This window comes from Canis lupus, chromosome 17 (genome assembly GCF_003254725.2).
Source record: "Canis lupus dingo isolate Sandy chromosome 17, ASM325472v2, whole genome shotgun sequence".
Lineage (NCBI taxonomy): Eukaryota > Metazoa > Chordata > Mammalia > Carnivora > Canidae > Canis > Canis lupus.
The window spans coordinates 11,239,900-11,253,380 of NC_064259.1; the positions used below are offsets into that span (position 1 = coordinate 11,239,900).

Sequence of the window (13,481 nt, forward strand, 5' to 3'; positions counted from 1 at the left end):
TAGAAAGAACCAAGAGAAGAAAGAGGACTTATCATATTAATGTACGGATGATTAAATTATTTCATCTTTTTAAAAAGTAGAAAAATCAAAGTTACCACAAATTTTCACATACTTATCAAAAGTTAACAAATGTTAATATTTTATCACAGATGTTTCACTTTTTCACTTTCAGCAATAAAATATGCCAAATAATACCAATTATCTGAACCATGTCTCCTTTTAAATGGATTGCTAAGGGCAACCCCGGTGGCGCAGTGGTTTAGCGCCACCTGCAGCCCAGGGCGTGATCCTGGAGACCCTGGATCGAGTCCCACGTCGGACTCTCTGCATGGAGCCTGCTTCTCCCTCTGCCTGTGTCTCTGCCTCTCTCTCTCTGTGTCTCTATGAATAAATAAATAAAATCTTAAAAAAAAATTCTAAATGGATTGCTAAAATAAAAGCCTGTATTATTTTTGTAACTAAAAAGAACCCATTATGAATTCCGGTTAAGATGGAGCAATGAAACCATGTTTCAGTGTGCTCATTCTGTTCCAAAATACTGAGGGTAATTGATGAAAAGAGTAGAAAGGCACTCAAGTTCAATGAAATTCAACATTTGGGGGCTCAGAATTCTGATGCTGGCAATGGCTGCCAGTTGCTCCTATCTAGAGAATTGTGAATCAAAACGATGCCCTATAAGAAGCTCAGACCCAGAACTACTGGGTTCTATGTATGGGACTATGCCTGGGACTATGTATTTATATAAAACTGCAGGTCTAGAGAGACAGAGAACTAAGACACAGCCCACACCCCTCAATGGCTCCATGCCTGTATTTTTCAGATCCTCAACACTACAAAGGGTAGTGAATCTTGTGTCAAAAGGTGTTATAGGACATGGTTCTAGACAGACACACCAAGGGTTCAGACTGAGGAAAACCATAAAACTACAGAATCCTCAGACAGGGTCCAAGGAGTTCATACATAAACGGAACAGGATGGCACAACAATGAGCTTGAAAACAAAATTCTAAAACACCTAGAGAAAAGAGACAGTAAAGTGGTAATTAATAAAAATCCATTCCAAATGAAATTGTTTCTTTTAAAACTTCAAAATAGGGATCCCTAGGTGGCTCAGCAGTTTAGCGCCTGCTTTCGGCCTGGGGCATGATCCTGGAGTCCCAGGATTGAGTCCCACATCGGGCTCCCTGCATGGAGCCTGCTTCTCCCTCTGCCTGTGTCTCTGCCTCTCAATCTCTCTCTCTCTCTCTCTCTCTCTCTCTGCATCTCTCGTGAATAAATAAATAAAATCTTTTAAAAAATAAGAAAATAAAACTTCAAAGTATTAATTTGTCTTTGTGCATATCAAATATAAGATTTAAAATCCTTCAAGAAAGAATAAGCTATCATAAAATATAAAAGAAAGCAAAACTAGTATCATCCCATTGAACTAAATTTTGTGTATGGTATGAAATTCTAAATTCATCTTTTGTATGTGGATATTCCTCAAGCCTATAGTTATTTCACACACAAAGTAGCCTCTTTTTACTTACTTCTCAATAAATATAAGAGCTAAAACTATAAAACTCTTAGAAAAAAGCATAGGAATAAATTTCCATAACCTTGATTTAGGCACCAATATCTTAGCTACAACACCAAAAGCAGAAGCAACAGAAGAATATTGATAAGCTGGAATTCAGCAACATTAAAAGGTTTTGCACTTCAAAAACTACCATTAAGAAATAAAAAAAGTCAAGTCACACACAGAGAGAAAAATATTTTCAAATCATATACTTAAAAAAAGACTTGTAGCCAGAATTTAAAAAAACAAAAACACAACAACAAAACTTTTACAGCTCAGTAAGCAGCAGCACATAAAAAAGATGTTCAGTATCATTAGTTATTTGAAAAATGCACACTGGGATGATAATGATATATCACACACATCTCTAAGAATGGCTTTCGTCAAAAAGCCAGGTAACAACCAAGTGTTCATGAGAATGTGGAGACACAGGAATCTAAAAACCTCCTCCTGGTGGGAAAGGAAAATGGTGTAGCCACTTTGGGAAACAATTTGGCAGCTTCTTTAAATGTTAAACACATATATACATGCAATGCAGCAGTTCTACTCCTACACACCTACAAGAGAAATCAAAACACATTTCTATAGAGAGACTTGTGCACCGATATTCAAAGCAACATTATTCATGATAACAAAAAAGTAGGAACAACCTAAATGTCCACCAACTGATGAGTTGAAAAATAGATGGTTGTCTCTGATACTGAAAGACAACTGCCATTTTGCTCACTTCTAGATATTTCTAAACAATCCTTCTATAAATTCAAAATCACTCTATGCTTAGCCCATGGCCCAGTTCTAAACATTAATTAGTCCAGTTGTATAAATCTATAGCCACTTAAAATGTTCACAAGTTTTCCCACAGTGAAAATGATTTTTTAATGGGAACCTTATATATAATCCATTTCCAAAGCTAATTAGATTTATCTGGGGGAAAATACCATTGGCTAAATGATATAACCAATACTAGCTAAACAAATGTTAATACACTCTAAATGGTAGAATACAGCTACATCTAAAAAAAAAAAAAAACATAATAACCAACATTAATAAGAAACTGGAAAACTGTAATTTTGGTAATTATTCACAAAATAAGCATTCCGTTCTATTTATAAAGTAGTATCTTGTTCACAGGGACAACAGCCGGTATCTTCAAACTTATAGGCTCCTCTTGAACTAATGCAAATGCTACTACTGTGAAGCAATTAAATCTTTACTTTGCTTGGATATAAAAATAAAAATTATTATTTTCAAACTGAGTAATGAAAGTCTTGAACATTAAGCAGATTACACATATAGTCAGCTCTCATTTGTGAGTTATAATTTAATGTGGTTATTATATCTACTGTTAATGTGTAACACACAGCATCTTACAGCTAAGCACTGTATTTTAATCTAATAATAGTAGCTATAATATTCTGAAATGTGCTTCATGAATCAAAGCCATAATGTGTTCACTGAGGGTATGGATTTGCTCTTCATGAGATCTAGATTTCTTGAATGAACTTGCTGAAAAAGGACAAAGACAAGAAAGCTTTTAAGGAGCTACAAAAAAAGGGGGAAGGAGGAAAAAAAAGATTCATTTTGGAAGAATCCCTTTTCCTTGCTAAATAGAACATGTAAAAGACAGCTGGTGGTCTCCTTCATTTACTAGACTAATGGATGAATACGTGTCCACTTAACAGTGACACAGCATGTCCTATTCCAAAGAAGCCACTAAAGGGCCATGTTGACACATTCTAATTCATTGTAGAAGGAGAAAATAGGAAACCAAAAGTCACAAAGGCTTTTCATGAATTTTATAAAGAAGGATGGGGATTCAGAATAAGCTTATGGAGCTGAACTCAACAGAAACACTTTGCAATTCTAGGCTGAACAGAGAAATGAAACACTCCTTACACTGGCCAAAATATAACAGGATCACAATAGCCACCATAGCATATATAAATGAATTAAATGGGAAATCCCTTTTATCTTTAAGCTAAAATCTACTTTCTAATTAATTTTTACTACAGACTAATATTTATGCAGTGAGTTTCCAACTGAGCTTTATCAAACACTTCTTAGGCATTCACTATGTGACAGCCACCCTATAGAAAGAAGAGAGTACAAAGACTAAAAACATACTTCCAGTTACCACACAATACTAATGATGTGAGAGTATGTGGGAGATAAAGGAGGAGGAATAGTTAGAGGACCCAAGGAAAACTTTACAAATAAAGGGATACTTCAGGGGATCAAGGGATAAGAAAGATGACCAGAGCATAAAGCAAGAAGGGCAGGAGAGGCAGAGAGAAAACTCTAAATCATGCCAAAGGTGTGACAAAGCCAAAGAACGGTGGTGAGTTCGGCAGGACTGGAATGCAGTGCATATTTGGGAGGCATGAAAAGAGATGAGGCTAGACAAACAGGTAGAAAGACAGGAGATGTGACTGAATCAGTGGAGAAGGACCAGAAGCTCAAAAGATACAAACCTTGAGATAAAGAAAATGTCATTGAAACTGGGTATTCAACTGGACCTTGAAAGATGGTAAAATTGGCCAACTTTCTTCTAATATATCAAACATTTAGGAACTGCTGGCCAATATAAGAACTGCTCTGGATCCCATAGAAGAATACCACAGAACTTAATGTGCTTTCATATCCAATGAAAAAAACAAACCAACAGTAATCAGTATGACTACAAGTCAAAACATGCCAAAGAACAAAACACGTCCACAATACTCCAGGGCCCTAGAAAATGCTATGGCATTCAGAGGGAATGCAACAACAGCAACAACAAAGTTCTCTGTCTGCAGCTGACAGCAGAACACAATGCTCCATTCCGTGTCTGATCTTCTGCAACTGTGATATCCAATCTGGTAACCAATATCCTCATGTAGCTATTTAAATTTAACTTAAATATGATTAAATTTAAAGATTTATTCCTTAGGTGCCCTAGCCATATTTGAAGTACTCAGCAGCACATGTGACTAGTGGCTACCATACTGAACAGTTGGGATACAGAATGTCTCCCTCACTGTAGAAAAATCTATTGGTCGGTGCTGTTCCAAAGTCACCATTACAGAAGAATAGGAGAAAACTCCTTAAAAAGAAGAATCACACTACAAACAACTCTGAGCTCCTCAGATCATTCAGCACTGAACTACGGTTATGCAGGTATATTCAATATGTTTGTCAAAGTGAATTTTCACATAAAACAAAGAATTATGGAAATGGCATAGTCATACGTATTCCAGTATATGCAAAAACTGAGTATCTCTGCAGGAACCCCATCAACAGATTCTACAAGTGAAGCTTTGTATGAGACTTCCGGAAGTAACTATAGTACACAACCCCAAATGAGTTTGGAAAAACAGATACAGCCAATTTAAAAAAAAAAAAAAAAAAAAAGAGAGAGAGACTAGGTACAGCTCACCCATCACAATAGACATCTTCCAAAATGAATGACATTTAGCATTTTGAAAGTGAAACTTACCATTTAAAGAAATCCTATAGAAAACCAATCTATAAAGAGGATTAGTATCTCTCTCTGTTTTTTTTTTTTTTTTTAGGATTTTATTTATTTATTTGAGAGACCGTGAAAACAAGACAGACTCCTCACTGACCAGGGAGCTGACACAAATGGGATTTGATCCCAGTACCCTGAGATCATGACCTGAGCCAAAGGCAGACACTTAACCGACTGAGCCACTGGGCACCCCTGAGGATTATCATCTCTTAACTGATCTAATTAAAAGATCAAAAAATGGGCAACTTGTTTCAACCTTAAAAAAAAAAAAAGCCAATTTTACATGGTTAGAAATAGTAATGGAAAAAAAAAAAAAAAGAAATAGTAATGGAGAATGAAGTGTCATGGAGCCAACACTTACCAAGAGATGAAAAGTGTCAGGGGTTATGTACTCCCTCCTTTCTCTCCCAGGATGAACTATCTTGAGAAGCATACATATTTAAGTGGTTCAGACAAGTTTTATTCACAAGAATCTCAATAAGGTGAAGGAAAAGAAGAAAAATCCTATAGAAAATGGGCAAGAGAATTGAACACGTACCTCACAAAAGAGGATCTCTCTTAAACTAATTCCTTCTCATTAGTAATGAGAAAAATGCAAATCAAGATCATAAAGAAGGATTACTAAGTACTTAGGGAATAGGTAAAATTAAAAAAAAAAACTAACGACTCCCAAGTGCTAGATTGGAATAAATGACAACCCCAAACACTGCTGTTGAAAGTGCAATCGGTAAAACCACTTTGGAAAATCATTCAGGGTTATTGACTGCAGTTGCAACTATGGATATCTGCTAACATATGCTTCCAGGGCTGGGTAAGTAGATGCCGGAGAGAAGAGTATGACACGTACAAACTGATGAGGCAGTTTTGGTTTTAGCCAAAACTGAAAAGACACCAACATGGATCAACATCAGAACAGATAAACTGTAAAAATACGCTCACTGCAATTAATTTCTCCACTGCAGTAACAATGAATAAACTCACTACACATAAGAGCACGGATGAATCTCACCAACAATATGGAACATAGCTATTTCTGTTAAGTACTAAAACAGGTAAAATTAAATTATCATATTGGGAGAGGTGTGATGGGTATTAAAATTCTTTAAAACAAAAACAAAAGCCACAAAGACCTGGTGTCATGACAGTGGTGATCTCTGGAAGGGGAAAGAAGAGCTAGAAATTAAATTGGGAGAGGGTGTGTAGGGACTTGTGGAAGGCTGGTCATACGCTATTTCTGTCTGGTGCTTCACAAAGACTGGATACAGTCTTTGTGAAATTTATTAAGATGAACACTCTCAAGTACCTTTTTTTTTTTAATGTGAACATTGAATTTCACACACACATGCACACACACTTTTAAAAGAAAAACAATCTCTATACATACACACACACACACACACACACACACAGACACGCACACAAACACAGGGGCAAGGCATTCCCATTTCACTCCACTCCTGGCTACATATGAAATTCCTCTGGCTCAGACTAACTCACCTCTTGCAGCGTTTTACTAATTAATGGTGGAATGTTGATACTCTCCCCTCCTTCTGGATGGATCTGGAAATTCACTTTTTGATAAAGAATCTGGAAAAAGAACATACTATAAAGGAACTGTACTTTTAAATTCACCTAACTTCACAATGTAGCCTGGAAATTTAAAAATTACTCTTGAGGGAAAAACTGCTTTCATAACGAACTGCTTTGGGGAACAGGCTTAACTTCTGGACTTCCTGAACAGCTTCCCAGTTTCAGAAGTAAGAACCACTGGTGAAAAAGCTGGCATACAATGTATTGAATGACAAGGACATGAGAGAATTCCAGAATCTCTTCCTATATTCTTATATCCTGTACTGACCTCTTCCTATATTTTTGTAACAAGAGCATTATCCAACCTTTGGCAGACCTAGCCTGTGAATTTTAGGAATTCAGCATCTCCACAACCATAACTCTTTCCCTTGCCATTCCCAAAGGGCCTCCAAGGGATGCTGTCACCACTGGTTTTTAACTCCTATGGTTTCAAATATATTTTACATGACCATTTCTTATGTTTTATTTTTGACAACACTAACTTTCCCCATTATATTCAATAATTTACTTCTTAGTACTACTTCCTGTTTTTCTCATACTTGCCTTTTACCCTTTCTTCCTTATTGTAAGAGGCCAACATTATTTTATATCCTAATAGCTTTAAATCCCTTTTCACATAAGTGACAAGCTATTCTTCTCCCATAAATTAAAATTCTCATATTATTTGAAAAAATGATCACAAATCTCAGACCCATGCACCCAACAAAATATATTTCATACAGTTCAGTATTTACTTTACTGGGAACACTTACTTCTGTCTGTAGAGAGCTGCTAGCTGCCAAAAGAACTTCAATGCTGCTAGGAGGGCAATGTGTCAAAGCAAAAGCCATAAGCTCCTGACGAGTGGCCAAGTCCCGGTAACTATCTGACTGTCCTAACTGGCTACAAACATCCCAGCTCTTAGAGTAACCTGCAAAATTGGCAAGAAAAAACAAACCGATTTTCACAAGAAGAAAAATCTCCAATCTAACATGAGAAATTCAATGGCTTTCTGCTCAGGTCTTACGTTATCAAAGCACCATCTTCATCATTAGTGATGCATAACATTAAGGATAGAAAAGAAATACTAGGCTGCTTTATTATCCAACAAGTTTAGCAATATTCCAGACGCATTGTTCTGACAAACTCTGCTTCATTTTAGATTATCTGACAATGACTACAAATAATATTACTTAGCTTTAACTTTGGGTAAAAAGCTGGGTGTCTGAATTCAGAAGACTTGAGGGTAGGCCCAACTCTGCTATTTTAGCACTTGTGTGAGCTCGAAAGGGTTCCAAGTGTCACACTTCTTTTACGACTACAAAGGGACAATAATAATGCCATCCTCACTGAATTGTTGAAGGATTAAATAACATTTCTATTTAAAAGCACTTTGTAAACTGCAAAGTGGGAGAAAAGAAAAATTATTATAGGCAGCTACACAGAATCATTCAGTCTACAGAAGACAGAGATCCAAGGACAGAGCAAAGCAAAAAGTCAACGCTGGCTCCCAGGAGAGATCTTTTTCCTACACAATTTTATACTCTGGATCCTTAAAATATATTTGTATCTATAGTTGAAGGAGTTCTAGTTGAAAGAGTTTGTTTGCTCTAAGTACTAAGTTGCAGTTTAAAAGGGTTTGTTTTGTATAAGTACAAAGACCCTGATCAGAATAACTTCTCTAAATATATAAAGTAGAAGTCTAGGTAATACCCTTATGGGAATAAAATTCTTAACAAAGCTCTCTAAATAATTTTAGAGTAACACTGTCTTCTCAAAACAACCATAATTATTCTGAACTTAGTGCTACAAAGCCAATATTGTTTAATATTAATATTGGCTTATTAATTAGTTAATATTTACACTGCTTAGTATTATAGAATGTTGCTCTTTTATGAAACTGATTTTCTACTGTTAAGGTTATAAAGCATTAAGTTTTTTCTCCCAGAGTTTTAAATGTTTTCATAAATGTACTGACAAAAGATTCTTTCCTTGACCAAGTATGGGTCAGGTTCCATTGAAGCCTCTTGGCAACCAGTCCTACACCTTGGCCATCCTTGCCGAGCCTGCACAGTCCAGTGTTGTCAGTGATGAGCCTGTGCAGTTCAGTGTTGGTGATCAGCCTATACAGTCACTTTAGAGAAAATCTCCCATCCTTGCTAACTGATCACACTTCATATCTGATCAAATCCCTCATCCCTCCATCCTTGTTATCTGATCACCCTAGCCTGCCTTCAACAAGAATCCCACTAATCCTGATGTCTCAAAGTAAGTTCACATCCACTGACCCCCTCACTATGCTCCTTGGCTTTAAGTTCCCTGCTGTCTTTTCTGTATCACTTAAGTCTGATCTCTCTCACCTACTGCAACAGTTTTAACATCTATTGCAAAAGTCCTGAATAAAGTCTTACTATTTTTAAGAAATAACGGAAATGTATTTTTCTTTAACAGTATATATACAAAAAGTGCAAAAACCTTACGTGCACAGCTCCATGAGTTATCAGGAAGTGAAGCACTATACTTTTAATTGCTCACTATGAAAGCACAGACAGCATGCAAAAAGATATGCTTGGACTTTCATATATTCAGACACAGCTAAGGAAAGCGGATCATTTAGTACAGACTCAATGATAAGGCAACATCACTTCCTACCCCGCTGGGGAGTATGTTCTTTCCCAGTGAAATTATGCCACAAAAAAATCTGATCTTCCAGAGACCTGAATTTGAATTTCAATATGGAAAATTTTAGGATTGCAAACTACTTCTTATTTTCTCAACATCAGTTTGAAATTCACTATGATGTCCTTTTAAAAATAAAATTAAAGACTAGAAATATTAACTACTCACAAATTAGAGATACTTCAAGATTTTTAAATTTTCTTTTATATAACAAATACACACAAAGGCATAAAATATTTTACATAAAATTGTTCTTAAAATTATGAGCATATTTTTAATAGGCAATAGAAAGCAACCAAAATCTCAGCTAAAATGTAACCCCTGAGCCCATTAAAGTACTTATATTAATATATAAGCACATGGTACACATACAGATCAGTACTCAAAATGTCTCTCAAGTCTTCTACAGAATATGTGGTTGGCTTCCCAATCAGGCCAATTGATTTCAGAACAGAGCTTTTCCATTATTCATCATGTAAAAAGGACCTGAACAAAGTGTTAAGTAATTTGTCTATTTCACCTGTAGACATCAGCTCCTGACAATGCACACTGGCTGCTTTGTAGTCATGGAAACGAAGTGCTTGCTCTACTAGAAGGATCAGAACCTGTCCACGCCTTTCTTCTGGGTCTTCACCTGTAAACACATGCAAATGACTTCATGATTATGACAGCATCAATTGATAAAAGAGCTCATTAACACTGTGTTTCTAATTAATTAAAAAATAAAAGGCAGAGATTAGACTGATTTTTAGAAAGATTATAGGACAAATATCACAGCAGCTCTGACCTTCCAATCTACCTATTAATCCTGGAATTACTTTCAGTTTCCTAAGAGATCAGTGACTAGTACCAACCCCAGATCAACCATTCCAACCTAAACGGGTAGAGAAAAGGTTTTCCTCTCAACAAGAACTTGAAACTTTTTGCTATTTCTTCTTTTATATTTTGTCCTTTGAATGTTCTGTTTTAATTATAATTAATAAATGACAAGTACAAGGAGGGAGACCTAAACACAGAGTAAAGTGGATATAGTTTTATAGTTTCACTAACAGTATTACCTTTTATCATAATAAATATTAGATACTTAGACACTAAGAACACATACCAAAATTCAGTTTATGTTAGCACAAAGATCTTAATTTTCTCAAGAAGACTCTTGGAAGTCAACTTAGATGTTATGTCCTTCTTGACATCTCTACACTTTCTTCACAAGAAATACATGGTTTATATGGTTCCTATATGTTCCTTTACTTTTCATTCTGTGAATACCAATTTGAGATCATCATCTTAAAAATCTACATCTTTTATCAGAATTTAAGCTCTCTGAAGAGAGGGATTCCTTCCTTGTTAAACTCTCAGTAGGTGGTACCAAGTTGTACATATAACTGGGGCTCAAAACATATATATTGAATGAAATGAGTAGAGATTCTATCCAGAATGTAATTTTCAATTATAAGACAAATGATTCAAAGTTATAACATAAACACAACTGGTAAACTCAAACTAAAAAAAAAAGAGTAAAACAGATTTTACATTTTACTGAGGTAATGAAACCTTAAAATTATTTTCAGTATTTCCAAAAAGAAAAAATAAGAAGAAAAAAGGAAATACCCTCCATTTTTTAAGCTATAATGTAGTTTAAAAGAAAAGATAAACATATTAAAGAAAGGTCTGAATGAAAGTTTTAAAATAGGTCACCATTAATCTCCATCCTGTGCTGCATAGGCTGAAATAAAATGCACATATTTGCCCTAAGCTAATCAAAAAAGATTTTTTTTAAAAAATGGTAAAAAACTATGATTCATAATATTATTAGAATAATATACTCACGTTCTGCAACACTCCCATGTAACACTGGAAATGGAATATGCAAAAAGTTTCTAAATAATAAATGTACATATCACACTTTATATAAAATCTATTTCGTAGATAATACTCTTAAAATGTTAGCATTTATTCAGAATATCTAAATCAAAAATGAGGGCAGCCCCGGTGGCTCAGCGGTTTAGCACACCTGCAGCCCAGGGCCTGACCCTGGAGACCTGGGATCAAGTCCCACATCAGGCCCCCTGCATGGAGCCTGCTTCTCCCTCTGCCTGTGTGTCTCTGCCTTTCTCGCTCTGTGTCTCTCATGAATAAATAAATAAAATCTTTTTAAAAAAATAAATAAAAATGAAAAGGGCCAGGGGTGACTCTTTTTTTCATGAGAAAACTTGACTAGGTTGCAGAGATATTTTGTAGATATAATTAAAGCCCCTAATCAGCTGACTTTAAGGATCCATTGATTACCATCATCCAACAACCAAAAGAAAAAAGGTGGAAACAAAGGGTAAGAGTAAAGGATTCAAAGTGAGAATCTTCTGAACTGTGCTGTCTTCAATCGATTAACTTCTTTATTCCTATTTCCTCACATTCTATGTAAGAGTCATATCTCTGCTATAAGGGACACACAGTAAGAAGTAACTTAGACAAGCATAAAATGAGAATTATTGTTGTTGTTAATGTAAATTTTTACATGAAGATGGGTTAGTCACCTTGGAGTCCAAAGTTCAAATATTTAACTGCTTTTAATTCTGGAAAGTTCCAATCTGAACAAGTGGGTAAAGGGGAAAACATAACCAAAAATAACCTAAAAGAATGATCTAGAAAAATACTACAAACAGAACCAAGCAAAATAAATTCTTAACAGTCAAGATTAAGGCCTGATAAGACATCTATTAAAGAAATTGACTCACATATTTAGTCTGAAAAATAAGATTAACGATGGCATGAGAAAGCTTTGGGTATATGAAATATAATTTAAGCAACATCCACAAATTCTCTGACACTCTTTTCTAAAGATGGAGCTCATTGCCCCTCCCCTTGATGGGGGGCTGGTAGGTGATTTATTTCTAATGGAGTAAGGTGGACGTGATGATGTATGACCTCTAAGACAAGATCATAAAGGACATTACACCTTCCTCCTCTCTTATAATTAAACTGCTTGAGAGGCAATTAGGTGTCATGTTGACAGAACAGTGTGGAAGCCCTATAGAGATCCATATGACAAGGAACTGAGGCCTCTTACCACCAGCTAGGAAGATACTGAGGTCTCCTCCAACCACCCAATGAGTAAGCCAGCTCAGAAGCAAATCCTCCATCCCCAGCCCAGCCCTCAGGTGGAGCCCATACATAGGTCCCTTAAACTCGGGGGGAAAAGGGACTGCCTCCATGAAGAAGACATGATGGCCATGAAACTGCCCAAATTCCAAGGCTAGATTAGAAAACCCCATGAAGCTTTTGCTGGTTTCTCTCAGAACATGGACTCTGGGAGCCTTCAGTCACCATCTAAGAAGTCGTGGTACTCTGCAGCCACCATACGGAAAAGATCACAGGGAGAAACCATACAAAGAAAAGATACAAAAAAAAAAAAAAAAAGAAAAGAAAAGATACAGCCCTGGCTATTCTATCCCTCAGCTACTTAAGTCTTCCCAGACCAGGTGCCATTCATGTAAGTAAAGCAACCTTTGAGATGCACCAGCCCATCCCTGGACACTATCTGGGTGCAATTTCATAAAAAATCCTGAACTGCCTGGCTGAGCCCAGTCAATCTCCAGAACTGAAGGAGGTAAAAATTAAATGATTTTGTTTTCAGTCACTAAATCTTGAAGGTGGTTTATAAAGCAGCAATAGATAACTAGAATGCCCTACAAGGCTCTGGCAAGTGTCACCAGCCTTGTGATCCCTTTCTTAATTAAGGGATCTTAATTAAGCTCCTGGCCAGGCAAGATATTAGCATTTCCTTTCTTCCAATCTCTATAACACCTGTATGCAGAAGCCAGGTACACATCCTGTCCTGTGCTACAGCATAATCATCTGCTTCCTCAGCCCTCTAAGATTCTGAGTTTCCAGAGGGCAGAAGCTGTGTGTACCACAACCTTGTATCTACAGTACCCAGCACAATGATACTACCTCACCTGTCTCAGCTTCCATTTCCTCATCTGTAAAATGTAGCTAACAAGAGGCTGTTGTGCATCATCAAAGAGCTAATATATAAAAAGAGTAGAGAAGGGGGCTGAAATGTTGTTAATCCTATTAAAAATTCCTACAATTTACCAAGATCACTGATATTCCTATTTCCATGTCAACATGACACAGGACAAAAATGGAAATTAAGTCTCCATATATA

At 36.2% G+C, this 13,481-nt stretch overlaps 1 protein-coding gene across 3 annotated transcripts in view; it reads right to left on the reverse strand.

Moving 5' to 3' along the window:
* NBAS (NBAS subunit of NRZ tethering complex) overlaps positions 1-13,481 on the reverse strand; it is a 318,587-nt gene that overhangs the window by 138,311 nt on the left and 166,795 nt on the right. For all 3 annotated transcript variants that reach the window (XM_025454622.3, XM_025454623.3, XM_049096130.1), the window contains exons 33-35: positions 9,834-9,947; positions 7,408-7,565; positions 6,563-6,652 (exon numbers count right to left, since the gene is read on the reverse strand). In XM_025454622.3, the coding sequence (XP_025310407.1) occupies positions 6,563-6,652; positions 7,408-7,565; positions 9,834-9,947 (362 nt within the window). The remainder of the gene's footprint in view (positions 1-6,562; positions 6,653-7,407; positions 7,566-9,833; positions 9,948-13,481) is intronic.